Raw genomic sequence first — 18108 nt, 5'->3', positions numbered from 1 at the left:
TCATTTGAGAACACTTCTGTGGGCAATTGATGACAGATGGGTAGAGCAGCGGCCTGGGAGCTGAGAGCAGAGAGGAAGAGACAGATTAAATGAAAAGGGGGAAGAAAAAAAAAAAAAAAGACCACAGTGGAAGTAGCAGCAGTGAAGAAGTAACACCTACTTAAAAAAACAAAAACAAACGTCAGTGTTGAGATTTGAAGCTAAATGAATAAACAAACGGATTTATTCTTTACAAAGTGGTGTGTTTTTGAGTATGTGTTTGCATAGCCGTGTGCCCAGCCTGGAGAGGTACCGGTTGCGCAAGCCAAAAGCAGACATGGGTGCCAGGCTAGCAAACTCACCCTTTGTCAGCTTACTGTGCCACCTTTTACACCTGCAGGGATAATAATGTGGCCCCTTTGAACATCTATACAGCCAACCCTAACATGAGCACAATTATGCAAATAATAAGAATGAGATTCATCACCGGGAGGAAATAATTTACCATCAAAGGACTTGATAAAAAAAAAAAAAAAGTTACTGCTACTCACAAAAAGGAGAATTCAAATAGTTTAAAAAACAAAAAAATCTGGTTTAATTGTTCCTGGTATGAAATTTGGTTCTAATCTTTAGTGACTTTTTCTATGTCACATATTCATCAATGGAGCTTCTGTAATTTGTCAATTACATGTTTTTGTACACAGATCAATAACAGTGAGCACCTCATAGTTTAACACAAATATTCTCAAATACACAAAGACTAAACTGTTGTCATGACAGCATAGTGCAAATGAATGACAGGTGAGGAAAGCAGCATGTTTCAGACCGTTTTAAATGTGCAATCAACACATTTGAACTTCATGATACTGACCGTCTTCCAACATGGGTTTAATATTTTGTTAAGAATTTGTTTGGGCCTCATTTTCCCAACTGAGGTAGTGAATGTTAATCATCCTCAGCGTGCGACCCCGATATCAGCGCAGGAAGACAAATCTCTTTCCACCACTGGAATGAATAGCGTTAAGCAGAGTGCATGAATATATTTTTTTGAAATCGTTCAGACAAGGCAAGCAATAATTTGGGATAGTGCTTATACATCAAGTTAATTACCTGAGCTTGATAAACAAGCAAAACACCATCTATAAAACATTATTTAAATGTGGAACCGATTCTTTAAAAGGTCCCATTATTGAAAATGTTTATAAAAAGTTGTAGCTGTGAATATCGTTTCACAGCTAAATTCATTAGAAAGTGTGGCTTCATATTATTTTAATCTATACAGTAATGTTCCATTTGATGATACGACAAAAAAAAAAAAAAAACTTTTATGAAGCTTGCAAATCCACAAAGAGCAGATACAGAAATAAAGAAATAAAAGGACTGAGCAATAAAGATTTAAATTAAATTAAAGCAGTTTTGGACATTATCTTCTTTAAAAAGGTCAATGACGCATATGATTAAAATTCAATATGAACCCACTATGCCTAAGGAGAGTCCAGTAAGGAAGATTTTGGTTAGCAATTATTGTCAATTGCTGACAAATGATATGTACATTCAAGAGTTGCTGAGTGGTCTGCAATATGGCAAGTAACAGAGTCCTGCTGAAAACAATATGTAAATGAAACTTATAAATCATTAAACAGGATAATAAAAACAGCCATAAAGTTACCCCCCATATACATATAAAACAGGTGAATTAATTAAGAGTCTTATATTATGAGTACACAATAAAATCAAGGACTATCTATTAGGTATAGAGGCACCTTCCTGGATACAAATCTCATCTTCTCATGAACAATTCAGACATTTACAATGTTTCAAAACACTTTTCGAGCATCTTAACTTCCTACTGTAACTGAATAAATATCATGCTGTAGTTTGACACACAGGAGTGAGTAGTGAGAGGATATAAAGTCAGTATGAGAAGTCAGAGACTAACTGTGGAGTCCAAACTGGGATTTGTCATTTGTCAGTGTCCCGATTCAGATCCAATGACTTGTTTATTCAGGGTTATGTAGGCCAATGGCGAACAGTCAGATGACATCACTGGGCGGATCAGAACCGCAGTCCCGCCCCGTGGCAGTAGAGTGAGAGCTCTGGGGTGGACAGTGCCGCCTGCTGGCTTTGAAGCCCAGGACCATGTGTGTTCGCTCATCCTCATCTGGAAAATATCAATTAAAGCATGGACCCGAAAATATTAGTTTTCTGCAAAAATCCACATTTAACATAGAACAAATGACAGACGTGATACTTGATCTGGAGAAAGAAACAAGAGAAAGACAGGAACAGATGAAACCTCCCCTCCAACTACTCGTGACTCATCTCGTGCAAAGAACGAGTACTGAAAGTCCTAACCAGAGAACTTCTTTTAATGCTGCTAACTAAACCAACCACACATGCTGGTTTTTTTTTGACATGCACCAGTCACTATATATGAAACCTACCCTTATCTGCTAAACCATGTGAAAACCGTTTCCTCCATCATGTTGCTTTAAAGAAGTCGTCTTTCAATTTCTCATGCTTGTCTGTGTTATTGTCAGTATTAACAGTGTATATGATATCATTAGATTCAACTATGAAAAAAAGAACACCGCCTAAGAAGGAATGTAAATTCTTTAAGAAAGGTAGTGAAGTACAGCATGTACAGCTTCCTCTCGTCGACTCTCTTCACCTGCCGATACCGTTTCCTTTGACACGTGCAACATATACACGTGCTACAAGTGGTTTGAAACAACGCAGGAAAAAACGTTCCACGAGAGGCAATCAATGATGTTAACAACTGTTGTCATACATGCATACGAGGTTGATGAACAGACAGTTTGACGACACGTATTTGCCTATAAAGTGCTTCAACCCGTTGCTTCCTGGTTTCATCATCTGTCGTTCAGCGTAATGTATAAAGTAGATGTAATGACATATTTGTAGAAACTGTTTTTGCCCAAAGATGTTATTGATTGAAAAGCCACATTTAAATTATCAATAAAATACCGTGACCAGATACTGTCTCTTTTTTGTAATCAACCAGGAACAAAGTTTCACTACAAAGCTGGTACGTGTGTGTGTGTGTGTGTGTGTGTGTGTGTGTGTGTGTGTGTGTGTGTGTGTGTGTGTGTGTGTGTGTGTGTGTGTGCAAACGTGCGTGCGTGCGTGCCCACTTTCTTTTTCCTTTTTAAAATTTTAAGACTTTAAAATGAATGAATTTCAAACTAAATAACATTGATAATTAATACTAGCAGACCATATGCAAGTTTGCTGTGACAACCACTCAAGAACAAATAAAACTTAGCGTGAATCATCACCTCTTTACACTCATGAACTTTATAAATTATTATCTATTTTAATTGTGTTAAATCCAGAGGTTGTAGATGTGCAGTAATATAATTGAAGCATGAATCTTTAATTTTTCAAGTGAGTCGCGGCTGGCGGGTAACATACGATTAATAAAACATGCACAAAAACATAACTTGAGTCCCTTAATGATTAAAAGCATGCCGCGTTTGTTGAATCATTTATATTTATCTCACTGGACACTAGTTACTTCAGTAGATTTGTATTAAACTGACTGCAAGAAGTTCAGCTAAAGACACATCCAGAATAAATTTGCGCAAGAGCTCCTCTAGGGCTCTTGTGTCATCCTACCCACAACATGTCGATGCCACTTGATTATATGAGGGAGGTGTTCGATATGTTTCTGAGATGTGTAATTATTAGCAAGTGGGTGGAAAAGCAGTGAGGGAGGGTGAGGGGTCAGAGATACTCACTCTGCCTCTGAAGTGGCTTCTTTCTGGAGTTTGGCTCTGGCTGCCGCTGACCTGTTCAATTCTCCTCCTGGAGCGAGAGGGGAGATGGAGAGATTAGGAGGTGCGAGTCTGGTGGTAGGAAGAGGAATGTGCTGAAGATCGGCAGGGTGACGAGATGTCATTTGAGAAGACGATGTTAGAAAATGAGCCTACGTGGAGGGGAAGGAGGGCGCAGAAAGGAGTGAGAGAAGTGAAGCAGTGGGAGCGTTCAAGGCTCCCGTTTTGTCTTACCCCTGAGATAATCCACAAAGTATAGCATCACCACTGCCATCAGTGCAACTGCAAGACAACCAATGTGGAAAATCACTGACAGTGTCAATCTAAAGTGTCTGACTGGACTTTGAGAAAATACTTTCACAGAGGAAAAGACAGAAAACACTGACTGCAAATGCAGATGCAAAAGAACACTTCCAAAACCAGGTATCCTCTGGTGTCGAGGATGGACCCCGCTGCAATGGCAATGACGGCAAGTCCCAGGTTCTGGATCGACTGCATGCTGGTGAACAAAGACAGACGATCAGCATCAGTGTCAATGGAGAGAAAAAAAATAAAATAATTATCTGTTGGTGGATTTCCTAATTAGCAGAATATGATTGATGTAAGTCATAATGGAGGTAAATAAGGGTACATACAAGCCGTAGGCTGTCCCCAGTTGATGCTCAGGCACCACGAAGGCCACCATGGGCCACAGCGCACAGGCCAGTAAGGAGTACGAGACACCGAGGAGGGACTGAAAGACAAGCAGGTACACATATGCCATCACATTACTTCACATGTTCCATTGCTTTTCCTTAAGTTCTCTAGTAAGATGTGATACCAACACAGCTTGTGTATTGTATGAATACTTATGTCCACCAATCATAATTTAGCTGAATTCATCAGAATCACAATCTGATGCCAGTTGGTGGGTTGTTTGGCCACAGACCCACACAGTCCGTATGGAGGAGATCAGCGGTGTAAATTATATATTTAGTCATGCAAATTTTATGTTTTAGCAAAATACTGCAGATCTGAAGCCAGGTTTTTGAGGGCTTTGAACCAAACTCTGTTTTCTACTGCATATTCAACTCCAAATGCGATCTAGTGATCCAGGTGACTTAGCCACACTCAGCTTTTTCAACAAATACAATCAGTGTTTTACTTTCTTTAAATGCCATTGTCTGTTATTCCTGCCAACAAATCCAGATCACTTTGTGTTTCACTGACCAACTGCTGTGACTCACAGTTCCTCCATGTAGCATGTCCAACATTAACATGACACATTCATAACATTTTCAAACAACACAAACCAATTCATCCTACACATGTTCTATGAATGCACAAGACAATTTGTTTGCTCCAGTAAAGTGCCAAAGGATGCCAGGGGCAGGTGTTACCATGGCGATCCACGGGTTCCAGAAGGTGAAGGCCAGCATTATGTGAGCGGCGAGCGTTGCAACGACGGCCGTCATTACCCAAATCACATTCCTCCCTGTCTTATCAACCATAAAGCCCAGAACTGGAGACGCAGGAGCTGAGATGATGTACACAATACTGGGAAAGACAGAGAACAACATGAAAGCGCCATGTAAAAGAGATGTGCAGTGATTATAAATCATTTCAAGAAAAAAAAAAAAAAAATTCCATTTCTGATAAAAGATACAGTAGCACAAGATCTCCACAATCAGAATCTATTAAAATTTGAATGCTATTCTGTAGTTTCGAGGGCAAAGCCAAGCTGCAAAAATCTGTTTATATGTGTGATTAGAATTACAATCTATACGTGTTACTATGTAAACAGCTTCAGGTGGTCAAACAATCCACAGCTTTTAAACTGATCCATTGGAATACAAATGAGGCCCCCCCCCCCCCCCCCCCAAAAAAAAAAAAAAAAAAAAAAACCTGCCACATACATCAACAACAGCAGATCAGAATATTGTTCGTCTTGAGATAGCCTGGTCTGAATGGCTCATTACACATGACCTGACTTACCTGTTGACAGCTCTGGCTTCAGCTGGGGAGAAGTTGAATTTTTCAATGAAGAACACCCTGCAAATGAAAAGACAAGACGATGTCTTCCATATTCTGTTTTCTGTCCACATTTTCTGTACATCAGGGGGTTTTAAATTAGACGTGTTCCTTCAGGAGGGGCAGGGGTCCCAGTTGAAGGGGAAACACTGGATTCTTTTCTGTTAAATCTTATATCAGAACACTTATTTGAGACTTTTCAAACCAGTTTGACCAGACAAGGTTGTGGCACTGCAATAGGCATTTAGGGAACAACTGTGTAATTATAGATACAGAAAATACCCCACCACTTCCATTGAAAACATAAAGGAATGCACATGATGTTGAATTTAAGCTGTTGTGATACAAAATATGCGTGTTGGGTATCAATTTGCTATTGTTCATATAAAAGCAGCCTATTCAGCTTTTAGAGGAAAAAAAAAAAAAAAAAAGGTTGGAGCCCCAGCTGTACATACTGTAGCAGCTGTTTGCTCTGAAAGCACTGACCCCCTGCAGAAAGCTTAGCTGTTTAAGTGATTTTCTTTTCAGTGAAGGAAATCCAGAATGTGACAGCTGCAAAAGTCTTCTTTCACGGCAAATCCATTTGTCAACCCTTTTTAAATGTTGTACTCCCTCTCCCACTCCCACTCTTTATGGTTTGATCACAACACAACACTGCGAGGTTGCACAAACTCAGATAAAGGTATTGTACTAAATTCAAGAGCGCTACTCCATTCATTTTCACAACACACACTTTAAGGACAAATGCAGCTTGTTTACAACGTGACTTCCATTTTTTCTTCGTTCAAGGTTAAGTGACCATTGAGATATTTTTTATCAGGCACAATACCCATTGTGCTGATACTGCTTTTCAGCATATTAAGAATGAAAGCTCTTATGGTCAAAATAAGTACACAAATGATTAAATCATCTTTCAGTTTATTCTAGTGGAATAATGTTCTACTTGTAGAAGAATTGGACATACTGTATCTGATGGTAATGGTGCCACTAGAAGTCGCCAGAGGTGAATTGGTTTTGTATGGGAATACAAAGCCTTAGAGAGCTTATTCTGATCCTTAGAGGTTCATTGTTGGTGCAGAACTATCAAAAACACACCGGTTAGCAAACCCTTTGCAGAGGCTGACATGCACCTTTGTTACCATGGGTAACATGTTACCATGAGCTTGGGTACCTCAGTTTATTTTGAGTAAAACCCCCAAACACTCGAGCACCAATTACAGTAAGTATGACTCAACAGCCTACAATAGCGCCTAACAAATGCATGCATTACTCCTGTTTGGATCAAGTTGGAAATTGCCAGCTGTGTTAAGAAGCTTTCTTAACCTTTTCTAAACCTACATATGATGAATTTTTTTTTTTTTTTTTTTTTTAAGATTCACATTTTGAGCAGGAATCACTGGGCTTATGACTGTGTAAGTGAGTGGAAGTCAGAGCTGGCTCTCGTCGTATTGTGAGATTTGATGGCGTTAGAAAATATCTTAAAAATGCTTTTTGCTTCAATAATAAACTAAAACACCAAAAAAAAAAAAAAAAAAAAAAAACTTCTCTAGAACTGAACTAATTGACCAAGTATATAAGTATATTTACAATAACTAAAATGTGCCATTTAAAATATTGCATTGGAATGGGCTGGTGATGAATGTAGTGTTTCCTGTATTTTACAAGAACTACAGGGAGCACAGATAAGACAATGTTCTCACTGTATTACTTAAGTGAAATCAAGACATGTGAAAATCACTGGAGGAAAGTTTGTTTTTGTGTTTGTGTGTGTGTGTGTGTGTGTGTGTGAGAGAAAGAGAGATTAACAACGGATGCAATACTCACTGTCCCAGTCCAATAAAGGGGAAAATGGCGACATAGTAACCCACACAAATGAGGAAGATGAGCCACAGGGTGAGAGGGAAATCTTTAACATCTGTCAGCTTGATCACCTCTCCTAATAAGCAGGGTGAGAACACATGCAGATCTGTTTGCTTTTGACAGCTAAAAGACATGAAAGTGATGACGTCTCTGAAAGGTCAAGCCGAAATGTCAATTCTAAGTAGCAACAAACCACTCCATAGTCCACATAAAACATTATCTTAGAATACATTACCTGTTTTTTCTTGTTCCTTATTGAGGATCCTCTCTGCTCTTTTGTCAAGGAATCCCAGCACCAAGGCACACATTAGTGAAAACAAGCAGGTCACAGCAGCTAAGGAGAGAGAAAGTAAAACTAATGTAAATACAAAGGATATGTACATTTTTTTTTAATTTTTACGGTAGTTACAGTATTATAAGATTATCCCAGCGTCTAGACCAGCATGCCTGCCAATGAATGAGTCACTCCCGGACTAATTTATCTCTAATGATCAGATTCAAGTTTAACAAACAGTAGCAGTGAAACCAGACAATAAAAGACAACACACAACTGCAAAGTGTGCCAAAGTAGAAGCACTTTTACATCACTTAAGAGTTGGAGAACAACAACAAGAACCGACATGTCTTCCAAGTCCCACGTTTCGTTGAAAGCAGTCAGTAGCACTCTCAGTTCTCTATACCACTTCCCTCTGATGGCTGTGTTATCTGATATGATCAGTTGCAGACAAAGGCTCTACTATCCTGAGCACAGACAGAGATAAATAACTTGTAACCCGAATCACAGTTTAACACTTGGCAATTTAAAGTTTTGTCTCCCCGGGTGAAGCAACGATTTCAATCCCAAGTGTAGCATTTACCTATCATGAGTGATACGCCTAGTGCAGTGTGTCCAGGAGAGCCGACAGCTTTTACAACTTCACTATACACCGATCCCATGATGTTCATGTTCACCGTGCTGCCCTTTAGACGAGAGGAGAGGAGGATGAATGGACTTCAGGCTGAAATTTCGTAACGTAGCATCATTCCCTCATGACCACTTTAAAAACAATGTTTTTTACAGCATGTATAGCTTTATGTTCTGTTGGCTGTGTTCTTACCAGTCGAGCCATGCTCAGCTGAAGGCCGAACACCAGGTTGAGCTCCTTGCCTTTGAACCAGTTGACTGCATATGTGTTTTGGGCCACAGCCAAGGACTCTCCTCCAATACTAGCCAAGAAAAGAAACCAGGGAAAAGGTAAAAAAAAAAAACAACAACAAAAAAGCAGGTCTAATGTAAGGCTTTGTGTTGGTTAGTCGTGTCTGAAACTTACCCAAATACAAAACGTCCAAGTTCCATCAGCCAGAAACGATTTACTATAGCTCCGGTAGCAAATATCACCTGTGTAGAGGCGGGAAAGTTACAACACCCGCATGAAGAGTCTAAATACCAGTTTTTCCTGTGCTTTTAATCCTATTCACCGCAACGATATTTCAAATTAGACCTACCTGTCCAACACAGACGAAGACGGAGAAGACGACGGTGCCCAGCCTGTAAAGAAAACAAAGGAAAAGGCGCATAAGCTAAACAACACTTTCACATTGATGTGACTTCTTGGTCTTCTTTGTACCTGATGCCAAAGACCCTGTCGAGCAGAAATCCCCCAAAGAAGCAGAGAACCACATTAGGCCAGGAGTACCAGGCGTACAGCTGCATGAAGGTTTCAGTGTTCAGCTTCAGATCCTGGGAGAGTCAGGGAAGGAAAAACACACGACTCCTGACTGTCACTTCAACTACTTTTGACTGTTCTGGTTTGATTATTATGCAGATTGTACTCTTTGCATAGATGATTCCCTCACTGGGGTCCATGTGAATTCTTGCATTTGTGGTATAAAGCCCTGGTGTACGATTTTACATTTAGAGAGAGAGAGAGAGAAAAGTACCTGGATGAGTTGAGTTTGGAGAGCAGCTGGATTGTCATAACAGAAGTAGCTTCCTGGAACAGAGTACCAGCATTAACAGTGAGACACTGCATTTCCTCAACCTCACACGAACCACGTCAAACAACGACGCTACCAGCTTTCTTGAAACTAAATATCACTTGAATTAGTCCCAAAGCTCCACAATAATTCCTCGGGACGCTCGATGCTGCTCACCGAATCCCAGGAAGCACATGAAAACCAGGATAACCACGCGGTGCAGGAGGTGGCTGGGATCGCAGATGGCGGCCATCGGTCTGCCGGGTCCTCTGGGGGTCTGCCGGCCGGTGAACGACCCGTCCTCCTCCTCTCCCAGCAGGCTCGACCGGTCATCATACGCCGCCATGTTCGGTTTTGTTGTTGTTGTTGTTGTTGTTTTTAGATTTGCTTGGAGAAAAAAGTTGACGGCAAACAGGAAGACGCGGACGGATCATATGACCCGGCCGGCATGTCACGTGGGGTAATTGTGGCGCGTGACTATTCGGGAGGCGTCACGGGAGCGCGCGAAGTAAATATCAGGAGTACACGTACTGTGAACAAACGCTACTTGGTCAGCAGTGACGATAGGAGACGTTTTGGAGACGTACATTATTATCATTTACTGATAAAGTTAAATTATAATTATTAGTAAATGATACATTGATACAATGATACAAACAGCAGGTCCTGGGACTGTGCGGTGTATGGGACACATGATCTCCGCTAAAAATAAGAGTTAATCTCTCTGCTTGATCTTCAATCATAAAGAAACGGAGTCATTGCGCCATAAAACCACATCTTTACTGGTATCGTTCACCGTTGGCCCGCGTTTGCTCGTCGCTGTGATCATGCAGCTATCTTAACTGTTTAACCGAGGTGGCTTGCTGCGGTGAACAAACCATGTCTCTGACCTTGTTTCATGCTGGCAACAAAAGCAGATCGGAATTTGCTGCGAAGCGGCCTGGTATGACCTACTTTTACTGTCAGTATTATTTAAAATATTTCAAAACAGATCAATAGTGAGGACACCTCTACCTATAGAGGTAAAAAAAAAAAAAAAAAAGACTTCCCCTGTGTGACTCAGGTTTACCTGTTTGTTACAAATGCATTAAACAGACTTCATTTGTCATGAGCAGTGTTGTCATTAACTTCATGGTCAGCAGTTCAACTGTGACATAGGCAAATACATACAGCAGCTGTATACAGTATTATGCAACATACTGGCCATTAATACTATTTCTTATAATGAACTGGCAAATAATTTTAATGAAATTGTTTAACCTGATCATATGAACCATGTATTGTGCTCTGATTTATTTCAGTCACACAATAACCTTTAACAATGCACCCCTCTTTGGATTTGTGCTGGTTCCTGCTCCCGCCTCCATTCATTCCCTCTCTTGTCAGATCCATAGTTATTTGTTTGTTTAGATTGTAAAGTAATTATTTCACAACTATTTAAAAAAAAAAAAAAAAAAAAAAAAAAATTATTGCTGGGCTAGATATCAAATATTAAACCTCTTATACAATGGGACAAAAAACCCAATAGTCCAAAGGAAATTGTCAAATTTAGAAAGCTGTTAAGACTCCTATTTTTCTTCTCAGGAGATGGGAAGATCGAAGAGCCAAATATTATTGGACTGAAAGATGATTGCCATTGGATGGTGAAATTCTCCTGCTGTCTCTACATGTGTAAGAAGGTATGTCAACACAACGCCTCTATTGACCTGCCTATTTTTTGTTATTTCATTTCAAGTTTTATTTTTCAAATTCTGGTCACTGTCTCTTGCAATGTTAAACTCAACTCAAAGGTTCTGGCAATGATCTGTTCACACATCCCTCTTTACATTTCTCAAAACTGAGAACACACATCAACAAATGACAAGACAATATCTACTCTAGACGGATTCAAAAATTGGAACAATTACCTTAATCAATATTTAAGCTCAATTAACTTGACTACGATTGTGAAAAACTAACAACAAATTCTGAGTTTTACTTTGTTGATCTCGAACCAGATTTTAAAAAATATATATAAATTAAAAAAAATACAGGTTTTCATTCCGTGTTACAGAACAATAAGCACATGACAAAGTAAAAACAGGACTAAGTAAAATAGCATAACTAAAGGCAAACAAGTCTCCACTGTCCCTCTGCTCTGTCTATCTACCATTTATTGTATTAACACAAGTAACCTTTGGAGAGTCTAATTTTGCTCAAGCTCTGTCAATGCCATTGCTGAAGGTTGTATACTGTATGTTTAAAAATGTGGAACAGTAACTACTGATGCAGCATGACACATTTCCAACTGGAGAGGAAGTTAAAAGAGAAAATATTGTGGTCTGACCCAAATGAGGTTATGGCCTCCTTCTCAGGGGGTCTTTGCCTCGTATTGGCCAAAATAGGTTGTTGTGGATTTTTAGGACATGTCCTTCATCTGTATGAGATTAAACATGATCAAATGTAGCACTCTCGTAACATTTTATTGTAAATTCTCCCTCTGAGCTAATTTTGTTGCTTTTAGTTTATTTATTCATGTTTGCTTCCTGGGAGATTTTGTTATCATGAGACAAGATTAATCCCACACTTCTGGATTTTGCCTATTTGAATGTTAAAGTTAAGGCCTACTATGTTCTTCCCTGTTACTGACTTCGAGCTCTGTTTGTGTGTTATGTTATTTGAACTGCACGTGTTGGTTTGTTTTTACCTTTCCGGCATTAAAATTTGTGGCTGTCATTCCCCTGTTTTCACACGCTCACACACTAACAGAGTTGCAAGGTGCTCACCCGATTTAATAACTTGCGGCTTGGTGTTGAGGCAAAGGGGAACGTACCGTGCTATTAATTGACAGCCTGCTCTACCGCCTGAGCCACTGTCACACACTAAAATGATCTTTATCAGTCTAAAATCTAAGATGTACATCCGTCTTAAGGAGAGAGAGAGAGAGAGAGAGGGCTCCAGTTTATCAAGTGGAAGTTTGAACAATTGAAAAATGTGAGAGCTACTTTTTTGACCCACAGCTTAAGTCTGAAGCTCTAATAGCCTCTCGAGGACATGAAACATTCATGAACTTGCTGATTGGCATCACTGACGTGTCGACATGACAGGTTGTCTGACATGTAGGCTGTACCTCCACGCAGCCAGAAACGGTCAGTCCCTGCTTCTACCTGCCCTCTTGTTATGAAGCTCTTTTTTTTTTGTCCCCAACTTGTGTCAGTGCAAGTGGCTCGGCTACACTATCTCCGGGGTTTATTTAATTTACATGAATGTCATTTAGAATTTCTCATAATTCAGTACTGCGGGGTCATCTGTCACAGGATTTAATCTGAGGGTGACAAACGGTCCTTCCCCTGGCTGCAGTCGCTGCTCTGACCGCTCTGTAGCTCATTAATTTCCTGGCCAAATATCAGCCTCTGTCGTAACCGACAGAGGGTGGGATGAAGAAAGATCATATTTCATTATTATATTAATCAAGCCCACATGCAGGCGTGATTATAAATCATGTGGGAAGTGACATTAATCCTGCAGAACCAGTTTGTGAATGTCCTGAAACCCGGTTGCGGTGTTAGAAAAAGCCCAGTTCTATATTTTTCCTCTTTTTTTGTTCAATTCCAAAGTTAACCAGACGCTGCAGTGTTATTGCAAAAGGCTACACGCTGCACTTGCAGAGGCTTGCAGCTTTGCTGTGTGGTTTTCGATTTGGTTTGCATTTAGTTTTATCAAACATCTGATCTCCAACAGAGCGATATGAATAGGCAGCTCTGGTTAGTGCATTCCTCAGTAATTATCAAAATATCCTTACATACTGATCGCCACTATAATAAATACATAAAAAAAGACAATGCACATAATCATCTTTCATTGAGTTTAACAAGTTTTATATTTACAAACTTGAAATACACATGTACCACTTTATTAACACAAATGCAGTGAATAAGTAGCAGTTCATGGTAATAAAGTGCATGGGGAAGTGAAAAGAATGCATGTGTTGTTGCTGTCTCTTCCCATTTTACTTTCTGATTCTCCACAGTTTTCCCACATACATATTCTGCTTATTAGTTGACTCTGTTCTTTCTGTTTCAATGTAGTTCAGGTCAAACATGACCCAAGTCCCTTTTTATAGAGTCTGTTTCTCCTCAGTTCAGTAACAGCTCATCAAGAAGAGAGAAGTTGTGTTTCATTGTCTTTACAGTATATCATAGGACATTTCTTTCTTTCTTTTTCGGTGTCATATGACAGCTCGAAGAAACTGCAACCCTCACAGGAAGTCTGCTACCAGCAATAAGCTACTAGACATCACTCAATGTCTTGTGAAGGATGTTAATCATTTTCACTGCTCACCACAAGGAATGCCCCCCTCCCCCACCGTCCCTTTATGTTTTTGATTCGTGTTTCACCCCCTCAATCTAATCTGGAACCTCATTCATATTTAAATACTTTTGGACTGTGGCTTACTCTGAGTTGACCCAATAATGACACGCATAAAAGTGAATACTTTTCGATTGCAGTATGAAAAATATATATTTTTTATTGATATTGTTATTGGTATTTAAATTGCTGGGAGCAGTGTCTGTTGCAGTCGTTGGCTCTCCGCTGTGGTCATTGGAATATTTATGCTGCCAAGATGTTGACTCTTCAGCCCAAGGTTTGCGAAGGGAAAGTGCAGTTAGAACGAGATTAGAGAGAAGGAAGTAAAACAAATGATAGTAAGCACAATGAAGGAAACGTGTTGGATGACTCGGTAAACACAGTGAAAAAGTGTTTGGTTAGTGCTGTGTCAAAAACAGTAATCATTGCTGACACTAAACCTTGACCATGGCCACATGTTACAGAACATTGTCCATTCATCAGATTTTGATAACGTGGCCTTAATTTTTTAGATCTTTTTACAACCTTTTTCGTCAAGATAAATTGCTATTTACAAGTAGAACAGGTATTCTTTCAGGCAGTGTCTCGTCTCTCCTCGACTTTTACATTTATTAATTTTGTCCCATTGCGCATTATCAGCTTTGTTGTGGCATGCCATTATATGACAGTCTGTTATTGTGGTCTATTTGTGACATCTCCAGTTGACTTGATGTTGCCGTCTGAGATTCCTTGATACCTTTGTTGAGTGGCTTTCGGCAGATCGTGGCTGTCAGCCTTTTCCTGAACATTTTGCACAGGAACAAGTAAATTAGCGGGTCAAGGCAAACATTAGTGGCTGACAGCCAAAGGGTGGTTTCCTTGGCAATGTAGAGTGCATTCTGTGCCTTGCAATGACTCGCCATGCTGCGGGTCTGGGTCAGAGTGTAGGGAACCCGGGCAAAATGAAAGGGGGCAAAGCAGATGAAGAACACCCCCACCACCACAAAGACCTTTCCCTTTGTCCGCCGACTGGCTGCATGCGAGCTGCTCCTTGAGGTTTTGTATGACTCGTAGACCTTCTTGCTGATGAATGTGTAACAAACCACCATCAAAGCAAACGTGCCCCAAAAAACCACCTGGAATTTCACAAGAACAAAACATGAAGAAAGACAGGAGCTTCTCACAAGTTTTTCTCAGCAGTCACGGTTGAGTAATTAAAAGGCCATTTGTAGTACAGTTAACTTTTTAGGAATTATACAATGAATAGTGTGCCGCAAATTTAAATCTGCTGATATAGCAGTGCAGATATAATATGAAATAGCCTCATTCACTATCTTATTGAGAGTTAGATGAAAAGCTTGATCTCACTCTCAAATGTAAGTATGGTATTGAGCTTATCATCTAAGTCAACAGAAATATGCTTTCGCTTATTATTATTACTGATATTATTTTTTAATTATCATTATATTCATATTTTTGATGAACTATGTTGATTGATATTGTTGGGATGACTATTGGTGCTTCCCAACATATTTACACAGAGATTTTAGATAAATAATTATCAGTAATGTAGATACAATGACTAAGAACAGTCTGGTAAGTTCATACAAATGACATTACTATAATGCAGCCTTTCAAACCAAAAGAAAATCAACAAATATGCCTTATTATGATATTGCAATATCCAAAATGTAAGACAATATCTGGCTTCATATCACAAGATCGACATAAAAGCCACATATTTTCCAACCCTATTCTCAAAAGGTTAATCTATTATAGCTACCTGACAGAAGTAGTTGAATCCTTCATGCCACAACAGGCCCGCGTTGCTCTTCATGGAGGAGCACTTCAATCTGCCTTGAGAGACTGGCGGTGACTGGTCACTCAGAATCACGTTGGGTAGCGCTAAAGACAACATTACCACCCAAACAGCTGCGCTCAGCACCTGACCAACACGGACCCGCTGCAGGGGACACCTCCCAAAGGGCCTGACGATCTTCAGGTAGCGGTCCAAGCTAATGAGACCGAGCAGGAGGATGCTGATGTACATGGTGATGTAGAAGAGAACGGCAGAGTATCGGCAGTGGAAGGCACGTAGACGCCAGGAACCCACACCCGCATCGCTTAAGACTCTCAGAGGGATGGTCAGCGTCATCAGCAGGTCAGCCACCACCTGTTGTCGAAGGGTCACAAGTTTGGGATTTGTACGTGTTGTTGTTTGCCTGCTTGCTTTGACACCAAACTTTACCGAGCAAAAGACTAATGGCTCACCACATTTTTCAGAAAGACCACAAATGTTGAGGTGCTGGGGATGCTGAAGAAGATCCATGCAGCCAGGGAATTCAGTATCAAGGCGACTATAAAGAGGAGACTGTATAGACAGGGGAAAACCACCGCGGTTACACTGGTATCCCGACCACACTTGATGGAAGCGTTGGACAGCGTGTTGTTCATCTTCTGATCTCGCGTAGACCTTTGACGGGATCAGAGACAGAAAGAGGAAATGTGATAGAAACATCGTCAACTTATAAAGAAATTACGCAAAGAACGAACACTGTAATATGTTAAATCCATAGTCAACACATATTTTACAATTTCAGCTTTTTGTCTGCTCTTATTATTTTATGGATCTTCTGAAATTTTCTCAAACAACTCTAGTTGAATTCTAAAAATGTTTGTTGTTGTGGTACATATGTTTATTCATTTGCGTAACTGGTGTTAAGAATCAAGTCTCGAGTGTGAAGGATCAGATGTGTTCCTGTCTTTATATGAACACGTTAGGGCCACTTTCAGGAGCATACAAATCCATTTCTGTGTAATACAAACACTAATTACAGCATGACCACTACAAACCGTTAGTTCAGTGGCGTCACTGCCAGTTGAACTGAACAGTCTAATTCCAGAGCAAGAACATACAGTTTTAGAGAAATCAAACAAACAATTATTGCACTTATTAATTCTGTATGCTCCTTCTGTTTGACAGTTTATCTGTCTGGTGTCCCTCACCACTTAGAATAACACTGAGGCCAGGAGCAGGTGCTATGGCAACTAAAGTATATAATACTTTCAAAAGTTGGTCTGTTATAGTTTGCATATTAATGTTAATTAGATCATTTGAAACTGTTGATACAAAAATTATATCTTTGTGCCTAGTTTTGAAATGTATTTCAAGATACTTGTAAAGCCAATAATTGAATCTTACCTTATTTTTGTGTCTTTATCGTCTGTGAGGCATGAGAGGAATAATGAGGAAAGCAATGAGAAAATACATTATTTCACAAAAATGAAGCAATGAAGTATCCAATTCCTCTTTTTTTTTTTTTTTTTTTTACCTCTGGGAAGAAAATGAAATGAAAGACAAATCCAAATTTAAAGCCTCTTGGTGTTTCTTGAGCTTCTTGGATCAGTCAAGAAATGCTAGTTCTGACCTGAGGTTTGAGTCTCTATGTCTTTCTCAGTAATTCCACCCCCCTACTCTCTCTCTCTCTCTCTCTCTCTCTCTCTCTCTCTCTCTCTCTCTCTCTCTCTCTCTCTCTCGCTCTTAAACTGTGTGTGTGTTTGATGCTCTTACAATGGGTGGCCTCTGGAGCTACTGTGTGGATGTCTTGTCACAATCCCAATGAGTTTGCCAGTCTTCCTCCGGGTGAAAGACCCTTTCCTTCCTTGCTTCCTGTTCCAATTGTCTGCTGAGAGGCTTGTTCTGCTCCGTGCCAGTCCCTCTGCCTCCGTTAGCTTGCGTCAGCCTCAGTAGCTGTTTGACAGGCAAACACCAGAGCCATAAACTATTTTTTTCACCCACATTCAGAGACCTCCTGCACCTGACTACTCCACCCACACTTTTCTGTATCTTTCACTTCTCGTTAGTCTTACCACTCATAAGAAGTGGTTTTAGTGGGCAAGATTCGCATGCATGCTCCGCTTCTCATGACATGGTTTCTACAGTTTCTTTTATAACTGCAAAGTTTTCCATGACTGAACAAGCAAGTTTTTAAGTAATTTGTGCAAAATATAATTTTTTAGATACTAATATATCTACATGTGCTGTGTTTTATTTTCAGTTGCATTTATAAAATAATAATTGATTGAACAGTCTCGTCCACTCATATGTGATCAAGTTTTGTTTTCACTGAGTTGTATTCCCTTTTGTGCTTCCTTGATAAAAAATAGTGCATTCTAAGAA

At 39.8% G+C, this 18108-nt stretch overlaps 2 protein-coding genes across 3 annotated transcripts; both read right to left on the bottom strand.

Moving 5' to 3' along the window:
• Nucleotides 1-10015, bottom strand: mfsd1 (major facilitator superfamily domain containing 1). Of its 2 annotated transcripts, XM_069706287.1 has the most exons (17): nt 9780-10015; nt 9567-9619; nt 9254-9366; nt 9132-9174; nt 8957-9024; nt 8744-8852; nt 8504-8606; nt 7882-7980; nt 7611-7722; nt 5751-5807; nt 5156-5312; nt 4412-4509; nt 4163-4275; nt 4011-4058; nt 3741-3807; nt 273-373; nt 1-65 (listed from the first exon to the last, which is right to left on the bottom strand). In XM_069706287.1, the coding sequence occupies exons 1-17, from the start codon at nt 9946-9948 to the stop codon at nt 1-3; spliced, it is 1575 nt and encodes a 524-aa protein (XP_069562388.1). In that variant the 5' UTR covers nt 9949-10015. The 2 variants fall into 2 exon arrangements, with proteins under 2 accessions (XP_069562388.1, XP_069562387.1); XM_069706286.1 differs by lacking the exons at nt 1-65; nt 273-373 and adding an exon at nt 573-2140 and having other exon boundaries at nt 9780-10012.
• Nucleotides 10016-13514: 3499 nt separating this feature from the next.
• LOC138625401 (P2Y purinoceptor 13-like) lies at nt 13515-17659 on the bottom strand. The gene is made up of 4 exons (XM_069706285.1): nt 17131-17659; nt 16200-16401; nt 15712-16101; nt 13515-15064 (listed from the first exon to the last, which is right to left on the bottom strand). The coding sequence occupies exons 2-4, from the start codon at nt 16380-16382 to the stop codon at nt 14585-14587; spliced, it is 1053 nt and encodes a 350-aa protein (XP_069562386.1). The 5' UTR covers nt 16383-16401; nt 17131-17659; the 3' UTR covers nt 13515-14584.
• Between the last annotated feature and the right edge of the window lie 449 nt (nt 17660-18108).

This window comes from Brachyistius frenatus, unplaced genomic scaffold (assembly GCF_029030835.1).
Source record: "Brachyistius frenatus isolate BFR_SWC_R1_liver_20210118 unplaced genomic scaffold, ASM2903083v1 Contig_62, whole genome shotgun sequence".
NCBI lineage: Eukaryota > Metazoa > Chordata > Actinopteri > Embiotocidae > Brachyistius > Brachyistius frenatus.
Note: the sequence above shows the minus strand (reverse complement) of the source record. Positions and strands in the feature narration are given on the sequence as shown.